Source organism: Hirundo rustica, chromosome 1, assembly GCF_015227805.2.
Source record: "Hirundo rustica isolate bHirRus1 chromosome 1, bHirRus1.pri.v3, whole genome shotgun sequence".
NCBI classification, from domain to species: domain Eukaryota; kingdom Metazoa; phylum Chordata; class Aves; order Passeriformes; family Hirundinidae; genus Hirundo; species Hirundo rustica.
This window is the reverse complement of record NC_053450.1, coordinates 151345571-151358168: the sequence shown is the minus strand read 5'-3', so window position 1 is coordinate 151358168 and position 12598 is coordinate 151345571. Positions and strand designations below refer to the sequence as shown.

At 43.6% G+C, this 12598-nt stretch overlaps 1 protein-coding gene across 1 annotated transcript; it reads left to right on the top strand.

The window, feature by feature from the left end:
• Positions 1-896: 896 nt before the first annotated feature.
• GORASP1 (golgi reassembly stacking protein 1) lies at positions 897-9597 on the top strand. The gene is made up of 9 exons (XM_040082714.1): positions 897-1038; positions 2919-2999; positions 3990-4193; positions 4867-4953; positions 5302-5432; positions 5969-6110; positions 6612-6750; positions 7021-7179; positions 7470-9597. Exons 1-9 carry the CDS (start codon positions 976-978, stop codon positions 7751-7753), a joined length of 1290 nt encoding a protein of 429 aa, XP_039938648.1. The 5' UTR covers positions 897-975; the 3' UTR covers positions 7754-9597.
• Positions 9598-12598: the final 3001 nt, after the last annotated feature.

Below are 12598 nucleotides of genomic sequence, written 5' to 3'. Positions count from 1 at the left end.
ATATTAATATAATAACACTTCAAATTAATCCTGCTACTTTGAAAATTTTCAGAACTTTTCCATTCAGGAGTTAAAGGCAGAAGGATCCATCCTAAGTAGAACACAGTGGGGCAGATATGAAATTTCAGGAGGGTGCAAATACCACAACCTCTTAGTGATCACCTACCACTTACAAAACAGGAACACTGGAGGGTTGATTTACCTCTTCAGCTATTGATGCTAAAAGTTGTCTCGGCTGGTAGAAATGCTGTTCTCGAGCACAATTCTCTGCTTATGGAGTGGAACAGAAAGACAATATTGGTTAAAAAAATAACAATAATCTCTCTCTGGATTATACTAACGGGGAGGTGATTTTCAAAGGCTGTTAGAATGAGAAGGCTAGTGGATGAGTTTGGGGTTTTTTTTCCATAGTTTTAAACTGTGTCAGGGAAGGTTTAGGTTGGACATCAGGAAGGAATTTCTTCGCAGAACTAGACAATTGGAATGGGCCGCCCAGGGAGGTGGCGGAGCCACCGTCCCTGGAGATGCCTGAGGGAAGACCGGACGTGGCACTCAGTGCCATGGTCTGCCGCCACGGTGGCGTCCGTTGATAGATTGGATTCAGTGATCGCAGAGATTTTTCCCAAGGTAAAAAATTCCGTGATTCAGCGACTCTGTGATTCTGGGTATGCCGCCCTGGCCCCGCCCCTCAGAGCAGGCCACGCCCCCTTCAGCGGTAGCCACGCCTCTTTCCCGCCCCCCACAGCAACGCCTGGCTTCCCCGCCCCGCCCCCGTCGCTAGGGGGCGTTCCCCGCCGGTCACGCGCCAGGGCGCGGAGCCGAGCCGCGCTCCCACATCGCTCCGCCGTGTCCCGGCGCTGCGCTCGGCGCTCGGCTGCTCGGGCCTGCGGCAGCGCGAGGGCGATGCTCGGGGCCGCGGCCGCCTGAGGGCCGGGTCCGCTCGCGTCCCGGCGGAGCGGTGCCGGCGCTGCCGCCATGGGGCTGGGTTCCAGCTCCGAGGGCCCCGGCGGCGGCGCCGAGGGCTTCCACGTGCATGGGGTGAGGCGGCCGCCGCCGTGCGGGGAGAGGGAAGGAGGGAGGGAGGGAGGTTGGGAGGGCCGCGAGGGGCGGCGGGCGCCGGGGCGGGTCGGGTCGGGCGGGGTCCCGCTGCCGCATCCCGCCCGTGGTGGCTGGGTCGCCCCGGCTCCCACCTGTTGGCTCCTTCCCGGAGCTGCCACGCCGGCAGGGGCGGGGCGGCCGCGACCTGGCGGGACTTGGGTGCCGAACAGTCTGGGGGAGCCCGTGGGGCTGCTCTCGGGGAACTTGGAGTAGTTTAAGGAGTAGAACAGCGCTTCTTCCGTCCCGGTTCCCCTCCTTTTCTCCCTGCTCCCATCCCCGTTCCCTTCTCTTTCTGCTCCCCTCCATCTCTTAATGTTCTCTCTCTGCCCTTCTCTCCCGTTCTTCTCTCTCCCTATTCCCCTTCTTTTTTTCGCTCCCTTCTCTGTGGATATTCACTGTGTGGTGTTAGGGGGTTAATTCCCGATCTAGCCGTGCTTTCCTCCGCGGCTGCCGCTCCCAGGTGTAGAGGAAGTTTGTTGTAACTCCTCTCTTCAGCAGATTCTCTGCACGTTTGGTGGTGTAAATGCGTGTCTGGAAGTTTAAGGATGGGCAGATAACAGCTGTTTGCATGAGATACCTTTTGGTTTAGTGGGTATTTCCCCTCCCTGGAATAAGAATGGGAGCGTTGCTGCCACGTGCTATTTCCACTTCATCTGCATTCTGTGTTTCTCGGCATCGGTATAAAGCTGCCTATTTGCTTTGGATATAGTTCAGGGTTGCGATGAAAGTTAATACTTGCTGTGGTTACAGTGCTTAGTATTGACTGTTTAAAAATAAAGCATGTTTTTTATTCTTATTTTTGCTTTAGAAGCTTTTGCTGAAGTAACTATGCCATTGAATATATTTTATAACTTTTATAGACAGTTCTGCCAGCAAAAGCTACTACTTTATCAATTTAAAGAAAGTAAAAGTAAATATCTAGCATTTCGGTAACACCAGAGCAAATATAAGATGTAAGAGTTTTAACTTTCCTAGCAATGAACTTCCCAGTTTAGATGATGCCTGGGTTGTAATTTTGTCCTTAAATTGTGAGGTGGCCCTCAGGAGTCAAATATATCTTAGGTTAAGGGCTCCTGAGTTAACAAAAAGTGAAGAGCAAACTGTCAGTAGGTTTGCAGTGATTCCTTAACAGCATCTTGCCTTGTCAGTGTACCTGGAAGTGGGTGGACTTTAATATAATCTGTGAACTTTTGGTGGGGTTTTTCCTGGTATGAAGGTGTTTTATGAGTATTCTCTCTTATTGCTGGCATCTCTTCTATGACAACTTTGGTTCCAATGAAATTGAGATGTCCCAGCTCTTAGGAATCTTTTGTAGGTGGTGGCAGTTTCCTTGACCAGAGCTTGTGGGCAGGTGTGTGCTTGTTGTGTACTTGTGTAAATATTCCTGTTCCTATGCTGGAAATGTGAGATCCCAGCTGTCACTTGTGTTCATGGAAAAAATGGCTTTGATGCAAGTGGGGACTCTCACTGTGCTCAGCTTGTTAGAACCATGGAGGAAAATCCTGCAGCAGCATGTTGAAAACCAAGCTCTTCTCCAAAGTATTCAGTATTTAATAATTCCAGGCTGTGAACTTTGAATCACAACATTTGTGTCTTATATGGGCTTCAAAACCTGCTTTTTACAGCTTGATTTGGATATCTGTTCATAATTTTATAAAAGTTAAGATCCTGATTATGGACTGCTTCTTGAGGGCCGTCATTTGGTGCCTTATCTCTGGCTCAGCTCAAAAGTAAATATTGAATCAAGTGTACAGATTAACGCTTGCACTTACATAACTGGAGATCAGTATAGAATAACAATAAAATGTTACATTCTGCAGGTTCAAGAGAACTCCCCAGCCCAACAAGGAGGACTGGAACCTTTCTTTGATTTCATCATTGCCATAGGACACACGAGGCTTGTAAGTCACAAGCAATTTCAGTGTTGTTTTTTCCCACCCTACATGAACTGTGGGTGCTGTAGTGATGATGGAAGGTAAAAACCATAACTGTCACAAGCAGAGAAACTTTTCACATTGGACATTAACAGTAAAGTAAAACCTGCAAGTGTTTAAAGTCTCTTTGGCTAGATCCAAGTTTGAAGGAAAGTTTGTTTATGCCTTTACTCACCTTGTTAACAAGTTAACACAATGTTTATGTTATTGCTCATTCGTACATAGTTTCTACCACAACGTGAATACTGAACTGGTGAGTCAATAGTCAAGAGCTCAGCATGTGCTTAGCTTGTTTCAAAATTTGATAAAACATGAAAAAGGATCATAGCCTTTCTACTTACACTTTTGAGACCAAGAACACAGTTCCTGTGTGTTATGAGAGAAGAGTCGAGTTTTGGGTTGATGGGTTTTTGTTAGTTTATTTAAAAGGCTCAGAGCTCTGCCTTGTATGTTCCACCCTAACCACATGCAAGCTGAATTCATTAATTTTGTCTTGGTTTTATGAGAGGAGATGCATTTTTTTGGAAGTGATCGTTACAGGGGCAGATTCTGGGGGAAGATCATTTAATCTTCTAACATGAAAGAAATTAAGACATTCTTTCACAATCAGTTTGCAAGAGGGATGTCTCTCCTGTTCAGAGACATGAAGTGAAATGTTACTGCTCATTATGAGACTACACAGTTGGCATCTGATACTGCTGGTATTATTTAATAGCAGTTGTAAAGGACAGGAATGCCCGTGATGAAATGGAATAACAGGAAGTATTTATGTAAAGGGATGTGTGTTGACAGTACTGACTGCTTTCTAGTAAAAGAAAACTGAATTGAAATTGCTGGGATTGTTTGTGAGCCACAGAGCCTGAACTTTGATAGTTTTGGTTCTTTGTATTCAAATTCTGCCACAGATGCTACAGATGCACCTGGAAATAATGCCAATCCTGTATCTCTGCTCTACAGAACAAGGAAAACAATATGTTGAAAGACCTGCTGAAGGCAAATGCTGAGAAGGCAGTGAAGCTGGAGGTGTATAACATCAAAACAATGAAAATCCGAGAGGTGGAGGTGATCCCCAGTAACATGTGGGGAGGACAAGGCCTCCTTGGAGCCAGCGTGAGGTTCTGCAGCTTCCAGGGAGCCAATGAACACGTCTGGCATGTTCTGGTGAGGAGGAATTCTTGGCTGTGTAACCTTGTAAACCTCAGTGTGTTCAGCAGTAAGGTAAAGTACAGAGATGCAGTCACACAGAGGAAGGGAACACAGTCTTGAGGGTTTGTCTGAGCTGTTTGAGTAAGGACAAGGAGTGGGTGGCTGTCAGGGTTCCCAGTGACAGTGATAAAAATAACTCCATCCCAACTGGACCAAACAGTATAGCTGGGAAGGGTTTTTTCATTTTATCTTGAGGAATCAATGGCAAGAGCAAAAAAAGATTCTGGCCTGATTGGTGTCTCTGTATTGATCAAACTTCATTAAAGTAATATTAATGATACAAAAAGCACCACAAATTTATTTTAAAATTAAGAGGAAGAGCTGAAAGAGTAGAACTGGAAATAGGAAAGGATGTTTATGTTTCTGATTGTTTAAGGAAATGCAATTTCCTTACATCTTCAGAGGATGTAATTTTAAATTGGTAAAATTCTCTCCCTCGTCATGTTTTCCATCTTTCTTACTCAGCATGTTTTACAGGCTGTCACACATAGATGTAGACTATTCAAGAGCTTTTTTATCCCATTAACAAAATGTTCTTTCCTTCCTTGCTCTGGCAGTTAGCTCTTGTTTTTGATCTTGGTAGTTTTTCCTGCTGTGGGTGCAGATGATTCGTATCATTCTTTCACAGGACGTTGAGCCTTCATCTCCTGCGGCTCTGGCTGGTCTCCAGCCGTACACTGACTACGTTGTTGGATCTGATCAGATTCTCCAGGAGGTAGGGTGCATGTTCCTTCCAGCAGAGAGTGATTGTCTTTGTGCCTGCCAAGTGTTTGTTCTAGGATTTGGGATTTGTATAAATCTAATCAAACATAGGGGGGTGGTGTTGGGGGATTTTGGAAGGTTGATGTTTATGTCAGAAGCTTTACTGTTAAGGTAAACGTTATCTTTCTTTTTAGTCTGACAATAAAAAGAAGTTGCCACTTAAGATCAAACAACACTGATGATTTTTCTGTCTCTGGGTGTTTAATATCTCACATTGGGTAAATAACGATGTAAAATGTTGATTTGCACATTTGGGTTTATTAAGTACTACTTTTTTTTTTTTTTTTTTTTTTCCCCATAGTCAGAGGATTTCTTTTCTCTGATTGAATCCCATGAGGGGAAGCCTCTGAAGCTGATGGTTTATAACACTGAAGCAGATTCCATCCGAGAGGTAGTTGTGACTCCCAATGGAGCTTGGGGTGGAGAAGGAAGGTACTGATCTCTCTTGATGACAGGTTTTACCTTGCTGCAAATGAGCTCCTGTTAGGAGTATTACTATCAGTTATTTGTGTTTCCAAGTTAAGCCTTGTTTCCTCACACTTGTCACCCAAAACTGTTAAGCTCTACATTAAAAAAATCAGCTTAGAACTAGGAATCGGGTACATTCAGAATCTAATCTTGTTCCAGTTGAATCTAATGGCAAAACTCCTGTTTTGAGTTCCCCATTAGCAGATTCGTTATCTGCATTCTCACAGTCAAAACAGGCAGCTAAAGCAGGAGCAAAACCCACATCAGGTCAGATTAAATATTTTGTTAAGATATAAAATAATGCACTGAAAGCTAAGCTGTGCATGTCTCAAAGTTGATTGCAGAGTATTCCTTGAGTACTCTTACATGGAGATTCTTGCAGGTAGGTATTTCCTGCTAGAGATAAAAGACACAAACTCTTCTTGTTTAAAAGAGTCAAAATTTAAATTATTAGCCTTGTTAAAAGCACTTTTTTTGTGTCTTTTTTTTCTGTTGTACAGTTTAGGATGTGGTATTGGATATGGCTATTTGCACAGAATTCCAACACAGTCCCTGACATCAAAGAAAAAGCCAGAAAGCAAATCAGCTTCACCCTCACCAGAAGCTGGAACTCCTGTGCCATCCACTAATGGTTACACAGAGGTAGGAAAGAAATAGATTCCAATCTCTGCCATGTTCTCTGGAGTTCCAAAATCTTCTGCTGTTTGGGACAGGGTAATGCAGAATATTTGAGTACAGTATTCAATTTTGAATGAAATGGAGTTGGGTGAAGGGAAAGGGAGAGCTGATGCTGCTGAGCAGGTACCAGGTCACCAGTGTCAGCTGATAGAAATTCTTGCCAGATATTTTCTCCCTATTTTCAAGTCTTACATCCTTCAGCTGTGCCAGTCAATGAGGATCATATTAGAGCATTTGACTAGGAGAAAGATATTCCTCCTGGAACCAAGTTCTGAGAACAGACTGCCTTTAAAAGGCTGAGCTGAAACATGTCTTAAGTGGTGTTTGACTTTCAGCATCACAGCTTCTCTGTCTCTCTGAACTGGTGCATGTGGAGGACAGGCAGGATGGAGGACATGGAGGGCTGGCTACAGGTGAAGCTTCTGATGTAAAACAGTGTTCCTACTTCTTGCTGTCTTATTCCAGACTCCATTGTTGGCACCTACCTCTCAGAATGACAGCTCTGAAACCGTTATGAACTTGGATCATTCCACAGAAATGAGTGGTTACACACCACAAAGTTCCCTTTCTCCTCCTCCCCCTCTCCAGAGAGTTATGGATCCAGGTATGTTTTCTTGGGTGCTTTTTTTCACCAATTCTTTAGAGTACATCTAAGTAAACTAATATGGTCTTAAACTAGAGATTTCAGTTCAGAACTGTGAGAATTGGTGGTGGTTTTCCTTGGGGGTTTTGACTTCCCTTGATTTCAGAGCTGTAGAATTTGGGTACCACATCAGTTACATTTATTTGTATATCACTGACTTCAGTCTGGATAGAACATGTCCTTTTGAATCTAGGATTTTGTGTTGCATCTAATACTTGCTTTCTCCTTCAGGATTTCTAGATATGTCTGGAATTTCAGTTTCTGAGTTCACAAGCTTAACAGAAGGAGGGTCCAGCCTGTCCCCATCTGCCTCCTACACCATGCCAGCAGCAGGAGCTTCTGCAGGCCCTGAGACATTAATGGCAGATAGTGAAGTCTCTGCTTATTTTGGTAAGTGCACTCAAGATTTCCTTTAGATCTTATTTCTGGAATGGCACCAACTCATGTTTGCTTAACATCATCACAGTTTTTGGAAATAGGCAAATTTTCATAAAAATCGGCAAGAATGGCAAAAAGGGGATTGAAAACAGAAGCAGAAATGAGGTTTAGAAATGGAAAAATCTAATGTGCTTTTCCTTAAGTTTATAGAATGTGGGTCTCTTTCTTTAAATGAAAATGCTGAGGCACTGTCTGTTAGCCTGATATGTTTTGTTTTTTTACAAACTATCTCCATTTCCCAGAAAATGCCTCCACTTTGGACCCTGATGGTTTAACCCCGTATCCTGAAGGATCAGGCAAGCAGCCCACACTGGATGACCTCCTGCCTTCAATTCCATCTTTACCTTCTCTTGATCTTCCTCATGACATTTCTTCTCAACCAACACTAGGAACTGATGCTGATAAGCAGGAATCCAAGCTGCTTGTGAACAGCACTGAGAGCTCACTAACCACTGCTCCAGAGACACCAGAGCATGAAGTAGCAAGTGAGCAGAAAGGAGAAGCAGCTGCACAAGGTCCTGAGTGAAATGGACCCTGCTGCTGTTCACAGACTGCTAAATGCTGCAGTGCTACAGCTTGGAAGATTTTTCTGATCTTGAGAGAATTACAGTTACTCTATTTTATTAGTGTAGACAATACTAGAAAAGAAATCACATGAAGTACATATCTCCTGTTGTCTTTTCCAATCACTGTTTAATGGATTAATCTATGTTCAGAATTTAAATGCTGTCCAAAATCACCCAAATCAATAGAGAAATTGATGCAGAAACAAGTTGGACACTGGCAGAACATCAAGTTCTGGAATTCACATTTGCCTCCAAGTGCTCCTGAATGTATTTACAAAGGCACTGTGCCTGAACAGTGACACTTAGTGATGATTTTTATCGGTATGTTTGATGGCATTAAAAAAAAATATTTATAGTTATGATTTGTTAGAAAGCTTTTCTAATGGTACAACCTGGTTAGACTGCTCTTGTGACTTGCAAGGCATTTCTTACACGAAGATATTTTTACTTATTACCCTAGTATTCCTAGTAGACTGTTAATTTTCTTGGTTTAATTCCCTTCTCTGCAACAGTTATTCATGTACCTTCTTTATACCTACTTGGGCAGGAAAGAAACAGTGGGGTTTGAAATTGCAAGCCCAAATGGGACAAAGCCATGGTGCAGGGTCCTGTCATTCACTTCTGCTCTTGAGTGGACCAGGTGGTGGCCTTGCAGTTAAATAAACAATGAGGGGGGACAGAATGATGGTGGTTACTTGAAACAAATTGAAGATGATTTTAAAGTAGAGCTGATGAAGCTTTTTGGTGAAGATTGAATGTCTTGGTTTCTGTAGTGAGTGAGAAATAGATTTCCTTTGCTTGTGCTTTTCTATTCACTCACTGCTATTTTTATACAAATTGTTGTAAGTTTAAGACACGGGGCTGTTGTGCAGCACCAGCAGTTGGATTGTGTAGTTTTTTTTGTTTGCATTTGTTTCCAAAATCACTTCTGAATGTAACAGCAAATATGACATAAACAATGGAAGACATGGATGGTTTTATAATCCTCAGGGCAATGATTTATCATGGAATTTCAAAGCTGATAGGCAATAATGCAGCTACTGCAGTGAAAACCCTTTGTAAATTAAGTGAATGGGGTACAAGGCTGGTGTGTGTTTAGGCTGTAAACTGAATACACTTATTTAGCACAACATTGCCTGATTTCCTTTGCCCTGCCCTGTGCAGGTCAGTGACAGCTGACTGAAATCTGGTACTGATGCAGGGGGGGACTCAGGGTCACAGGTTTGCCTGTGACAGCTCAGCTTCAGCCAAAGTCACAGCACATGAGGGCTTCAGATGAGTCCACCCTGACAAAACAATCTGTCCTTGATCTGTTGTTAGTCTGAAATACTGCAAGTACAGTAGTTCTGAACAGGATTGTCAGAGTACCTGTTGCATTAAAGAATGTATTAAGCTCTAACTACAGGCAGTAGAATTGACAGTAAATTCTAGTCTGCTAAAGGGTCTGTTAATTGTGAGCCAGTTTTATTTCCCATCTTGCTAAAATAAATTTTCTATTTTTTTCCCCCAGCTGACTGTTACAAGGGCAAACAGCCAAACACTAAAAATAAATATAATTTAAACTATTCTGAGGTTTGTTTGATTTTGGAGCCCAATGCCTGAAGACACACGGCTGGTCTTTTATTCATGTTCTTTGTTTAGGACTATTTCTAGTTCTTTACCTTTCTCAAAAAATGGCCATGAGAGGGTACTAATTCATTTAAGTGACTCTGTACCATAAAAACCTTTTAGAAATCTAGGAGCAGGGAATGCCAAAACTCATGCTAGATTTCAAATGTCACCATAATAAATAACTTAAACTTAACTTCAATCTGTGTCTGGCCTCTGTGTGTTACGTTAACTGGCTCTGGGAAGGGGTTTGGAAAACCAAGTAGTTAAACCTTGAGCAGGAGAATGTTGTGTTCTCCAAACCTGAAACCTGATCATTCAAATGCTAAATGAGGTGAAGAGTTGGACCTCCTCATCAAATTTCTTTTCTCTTTCCAACTCGGATACTCCTGCACAGCTGCAGCCCAGAATACAGAAAGTACTCCTGCTGTTTGTGGGTGCAGTGTGAGAAAAGCGAATGGAATTTTAGTTTCAAAATAAAACCTAAAAAGAATGGGAGAAGCACCTGAGGGTGGCTGGATTCAGAACCAACACCAAACAGCCACTCAGCCTGCTGCTGTCCCAAAAATCTGTTTCCAGGTAAGCAGGAGCTGGATGTGACCTTTCTCTCACTCTCTAAACCCAGCAGCAGCAGCTCTTCTGCAGACACAAGAAGGATTATCTGTGCAGCATCAGGAGAAGGGTAAAACAAAGGGAGGAGGAAGTGAAGGAGGTCACCTCGGATGTTACAGCAGCAGGGTGGTTTGTATGGCCAGACACATCAGAATGAGCTTCCAGGCCTGAGCTGCTCCCTAAAATTAACAGTTGAGCCTGAGGACACAGGTCTGGCAGACATTAAATCCACAGAGGCTCCCAGCAGCTCAAGCATTAGTGAGGATTAGGCAAAGCCCATCTCCACTGAGCCCTGCTTCTGCCAATGCCACAGCAGCCAGGGCTGATGGGAGCTGAGCCCGGAGGAGCCCTCGGAGCCACGGGACCTCCTCCCACCCGGGTACTCAAACCTCTGCTCAACAGAGGCCACAGAAAGCTGGCCAAGCCCTGCCCCAGCTGAGGCCGACTTGATCCATGGGAACTTTCCTTTCAGAATAAACCTGTACTAGAAATGACTGTAAAACCCCAAGATCACGATAAGGAAATAACCATCCTAGAGATAAACATGCAAATCTCATTTTTAACAGCAATATGGATGCTGAACTAATTCTGGCTGAACTTGAATGGGTGAATGGATGTATTTATTATCTTTAAGTTGAACACCTACTGGTAGATTGTAACATCAAATCCAGGCAGTGATGATTTAATTTTCCCTCTTAAACTTTCACAGCAGGTCTGGCAATCTACTGAACCTCCTGCTGTACTGCTCTAGGCTCTGTGCAGAGGCTGCGCAGCCACACTTGAACTTCTCTGAGCTGTACATCAGAAATGCTGCAGGAAAATGGATCTCTGCAATGCTGAGCAGAAATCACAACACCCATACATTGGTAGACTCATGGACATGCATTCTCCATCCTCCCCCCAAAACTGGGCAAGTGTTTTCACCTCCAAGCAGTTATAGGAGAACAGGGTCTTAAAGAAAGCAGCTACAGGTTACTCATTGCATTGATTAGACTGTGTTAGTGTTCCATTTCCTGAGCACTGCCCACACAATCCTTCTTGGCTTTTTCCTTAAGCAAACACTAACTGGCATTGCTTCTGCTGTAGCACAATTTCAACCGTTGGCTCAAAGTTACATTTCTAAGCTACAATATCTAAATAAGCACTCAGAGTCCCCTGAAAAAGACATTTAGAATAATGTTACAATATCCTCAGAGAGAGATCACGCATGGCCCATCCAGGATCTGCTCTGAAAGGTGTTTGCACAGCTCTGTACAGAAAAACCTCCTGTTAAGGGTGTGTGTGCTCCCAACAGCTCTGTTACCCAGCTGGGAGCTGACTCTACCTGGTTCTGTTCAGGAAGCAGCATCACATCCACAGTGTAAGACTGCGCTTAAAGATTGATTCTAATTGTCAAGTTCAATACATTTCTAGAGATAAAGTTTGAATCAAACATGACCTGTATGAAAGGAAAAATAATACCTTGGTGTAATGTCTCTATACCAGTAACTGCCCTGCCAGTCCCTGGCTGCCCTCTCCTGGGGAATACATGGACAATCCAAATAATAAATCCCAAGACCACGAGGTAGAACTACACTAAGGTCCCTTCCAACCCAAACCATTTCTGATTCTATAATAAATCTCATCCAGTTCCAATCCCCTGCCCTGGGCAGGGACACCTTCCACTGGAACAGGATTCATAGAGCTCCATCCAGCCTGGCCTTGAACACTTCCAGGGAAGGGTAGTCTACAACCCTTCTGCCTAGAGCTCATTTTGAATATTTTTTTCAGTGTTTCTTAAAGTCACTGGAAAATCCTTCAGGCAGTTCTCATCCTAAAATGATACTTGCACTTCAGCGGTAAGTTCTGAGCCAAGCTCTCCTGTTCTCAGCCCCACCCCCCCTAAAAAACTATCATACATAATTTATATGCTTTTCTGGGAGACAGGCTGCACTACTAAACAATAGATTTACAACTCCTTCCCATTATGACCTTGAAATTAAATAACTCCTGCAAATCTGCAGCCTTTTCTATGATTCTGGTAATCTGAAACTCTCTGTTCACAATGTTCCCAGGAGCTGTGACTCTCATATTAACTCAATGCTCTCCTCCTCCTGCCTTCAGGACTCTTACAGACAGCACAAATCCAGAAAAGGTGATGGAATTTAAAAGGTAGTAGCAAAACCCCCCTTCTCTCACTTTATACTCCATCTAAGTCAGAGCTGGGAATCTGGGAGCACTTGGGCACTGAATTACTGTGTCCTCTGAGAGAGCAGCTCAGCTGACAATTCCCACAGCAAAAGCTCTGAGCATTCTGTCTTGGCATTTTCAAGATGAGGAAACCCAGGCTGGGTTCCCACGTGCCTCTTACAACCTTTCCACACCCAGACAGCCCAGCAGAAACTGGCACAAGTCACCTGTTAGCACAAAACACTTTGATGGTACAAAAGCAGCGCTACCCATGTGTCATTCTGTCCTCAACAGGACTCAGGTCACATCTGAAGGTCTGCTCACCTCAGAAATTCTTACATTCTGCCACATTATGAGATTATCTTCACAGGATTCTGCTGAGGCACTGTCATTTCTTCAGCCATTGCATTACTTGA

What these genes read in the sequence shown, in the direction of transcription:
- GORASP1 (XM_040082714.1), top strand. Translation starts at nt 976, where the DNA reads ATGGGGCTGGGTTCCAGCTCCGAGGGCCCCGGCGGCGGCGCCGAGGGC. An exon ending in CTGATCAGATTCTCCAGGAG is followed by an intron (nt 4,954 to 5,301) that starts GTAGGGTGCATG and finishes TTTTCCCCATAG; the next exon opens with TCAGAGGATTTCTTTTCTCT. An exon ending in CCACTAATGGTTACACAGAG is followed by an intron (nt 6,111 to 6,611) that starts GTAGGAAAGAAA and finishes GTCTTATTCCAG; the next exon opens with ACTCCATTGTTGGCACCTAC.